At 49.4% G+C, this 2,484-nt stretch overlaps 2 protein-coding genes across 2 annotated transcripts in view; both read left to right on the forward strand.

Annotated features, from left to right (window-relative positions):
• The window catches only part of LOC105299996 (butyrophilin subfamily 1 member A1-like), a 13,036-nt gene that overhangs the window by 3,534 nt on the left and 7,018 nt on the right, over positions 1 to 2,484 (forward strand). The gene's annotated exons all lie outside the window — the stretch shown is intronic.
• On the forward strand, positions 890 to 2,253 carry BTNL10 (butyrophilin like 10). The gene is made up of 2 exons (XM_011372005.1): positions 890 to 1,193; positions 1,808 to 2,253. The coding sequence occupies exons 1-2, from the start codon at positions 890 to 892 to the stop codon at positions 2,251 to 2,253; spliced, it is 750 nt and encodes a 249-aa protein (XP_011370307.1).

The raw sequence follows: 2,484 nt of genomic DNA on the forward strand, positions 1-2,484 counted from the left end.
TAACTTGTTAGGGAGTAGAAGTGACTGAGATGGTTAGAAATGATCTTTCTTTTCCAAGGTCATTTTTTTTTCTTCACTCCTGTTAGTCTCATGGTGGTGCCTTGTATCCCATAAGACATAAAGAGAAAGATAGAGACAGAAAGACAGAGAGGGAGATAGACAGACAGAGACAGAGACAGAGAAAGATAGAGATGCAGAGAGACAGAGACAGAGGTAAGAAAGTGAGAGACAGACAAAGAAACAGAAAGACATAGAGAGACGGAGACAGACAGAGAAATTTATTCCATCCTGCCTTATCTCCAATATCCGGGAAGTGGGTCCTCTGTCCCCAGCAGGGATGAAAAAGATACATGGCCAAGACACCTTTCCACACAGCTTCTCCCTCACCCTCATCCTCTTGCAGCTCCTGTCCAGCCCCACCCCTAGACATGGTAAGAGCCCCCCTTCCCCACCTTAGGATGATGGCCCAGTACAAAGAGAGGAAGGCCAAGTCTACAGCCATGCTAGCCTGAACAATCCCGATCCCATCTGATCTCGGAAGGTACTTGGATGGGAGACCATCTAGGAAGACCAGGTGCTGTAGGTGTAAAAAAAATAAATAAATAAAATAAGGGATTGTAAGTTGACAAGGTCCTTGCAATCTGTGAGGTCAACCGAGGGTTGCCTTGCCTAAAAAATAAAAAAATAAGAGAGGAAGGCCAGAGAGAGAACTTGAGCTGACACCTTCCCATGTTGGCTCAGGATCCACAGAATCCTTCCAAGAGGACCGTGGTCACGGGTGGAAAGGCCCTGGGGTACTTGCACCTGGCCTACCCAGTTCTTTGGGATCTGCCCCTAAGGGAAAGCTGATTTCACCATCTCTGTGCCCGGCGAAACTGTTCTGGCTATGATGGGGGAAGACACGGAGCTACTGTGCCACCTGTCCCTCAATGTCAGCATCGAGGACATGGACCTGCGGTGGTACAGGGACCAGCCCTTGCCAGCCATGCACATGCACAGGAAAGGGGAGGACATGCAGGAGGAACAGATGGAGTGGTATTGGGAAAGGACAACATTTGTGAGGGCGGGGCTGGCCCAAGGCCAAGCTGTGGTGAGGATACACAACATCAATGCTTTTGATAATGGGACATTCCACTGCCCCTTCAGAGATGGTGCCGTGTTCCAGGAGGCCAAGCTGTGGCCGAGGGTGGCAAGTGAGGCAGAACCCACATCTCTCCAAGAGCTTCTTCCCCAAAGTTTAGTTCCAACTCCAGGTCGTCCCATTGTGGCCTGAAGTCCCTAAACCTGATAACTTCCCACCACATGTGCTTCCAGGCACATTCATTCCCAGGTGCTTTCACAGGGGCAGGTTTCTCAGGAAACATGGTTCAAAATGTGTGGCTTTGTGTTCTAATTCTCTTTCTCTCCATTTCCCCATTGACCCAGAAACACAGGAAGGGAAGGAGAGAGGGAGAGACAGAGAGACAGAGAAAGAGAGATTAAGGGAGAGAGAGAGAGAGGAGAGTGCATATGGGAGTGGGAGAACCAGTGAACCCCGGCTCAGGTTTGAAGTCAACACATCTGTATTCAGGGCCCACACTTATCATTTTACAACAAAGAAAAGATATTTATTCTTCCTGAAAGTTATCTATTTTGTCCTGTTCTTTTCTGGGAATGAGGGTAACATATTTGGGGTGTAACTATTACACAAGATAGGTAGTTCATGAAAAATCCCTAACACCTATTAGAAAGTCTCAAGATTTTCATTTTTCTGGTGGAAGTGGGGTGGCTACAAATGTTGGAGTGGGTGTCTGTTCCCTGGGCTCAGAGCTCACAGTCCACATCCAAGTTACACAGGATGAAGGTGTCCAAGCGGAGTGCACCTTGGCAGACTGTTACCCAGAGTGGAGAGGCATCAGGGAACAGATCCTGCCTTCTGTGACCAATCTCTCTGCCTCTCCAACGACTGGCCTCTGGACCATGATGTCCAGCATGACCATCCCACACGACAGGACTGTGGGAGGCCTCTCCTGCTCCATCTCCAGCCCCCTACTCTCAGAGAGGAAGGTGGTTCAGAGCCCGCTGCCCAGCTCATGTCCCCTGTCCTGTTCAATTCTGGCCTCAAAAGTGCTGAAAGCAGGTACTTATGTACCCAGATGCCAGGACATTAGGATGGAGATGAGACTTGTAGCAGGAAAGGACTGGCGGCAAATCCCCATCCAGGTCCTAGCCAGGGGTTCGGGGGCACACAAAGTTTTGGGTGCTGATTTCTGAGGTAGAACAGAGATGGGGTGCAGAGAGAGCCCCCAGAAGAACTTTGCCTTCCAGGGGAAAGAGAAAGGTTTGCCCCAATATTGCTTTTTACATTTTTTTAAATAAACTTTAGTTAGAGCAGTTTTAGGCTCACAGCATAATTGAGGGGCAGGTACAAGGACTTCCCCGACACATGGCCTTCCCCACAATCAGCATCCCCTCCCAGAGTGGTGCGTTCGTCTCAGCCAATGA

This window comes from Pteropus vampyrus, unplaced genomic scaffold (assembly GCF_000151845.1).
Source record: "Pteropus vampyrus isolate Shadow unplaced genomic scaffold, Pvam_2.0 Scaffold197, whole genome shotgun sequence".
Taxonomy (NCBI): Eukaryota; Metazoa; Chordata; class Mammalia; order Chiroptera; family Pteropodidae; genus Pteropus; species Pteropus vampyrus.

Bases quoted from the DNA above. Each gene is read 5' to 3' on its own strand.
- BTNL10 (XM_011372005.1), top strand. From the start codon at position 890: ATGGGGGAAGACACGGAGCTACTGTGCCACCTGTCCCTCAATGTCAGC. The intron at 1,194-1,807 runs GTGAGGCAGAAC...CCCTGGGCTCAG, and splicing joins GCTGTGGCCGAGGGTGGCAA to AGCTCACAGTCCACATCCAA.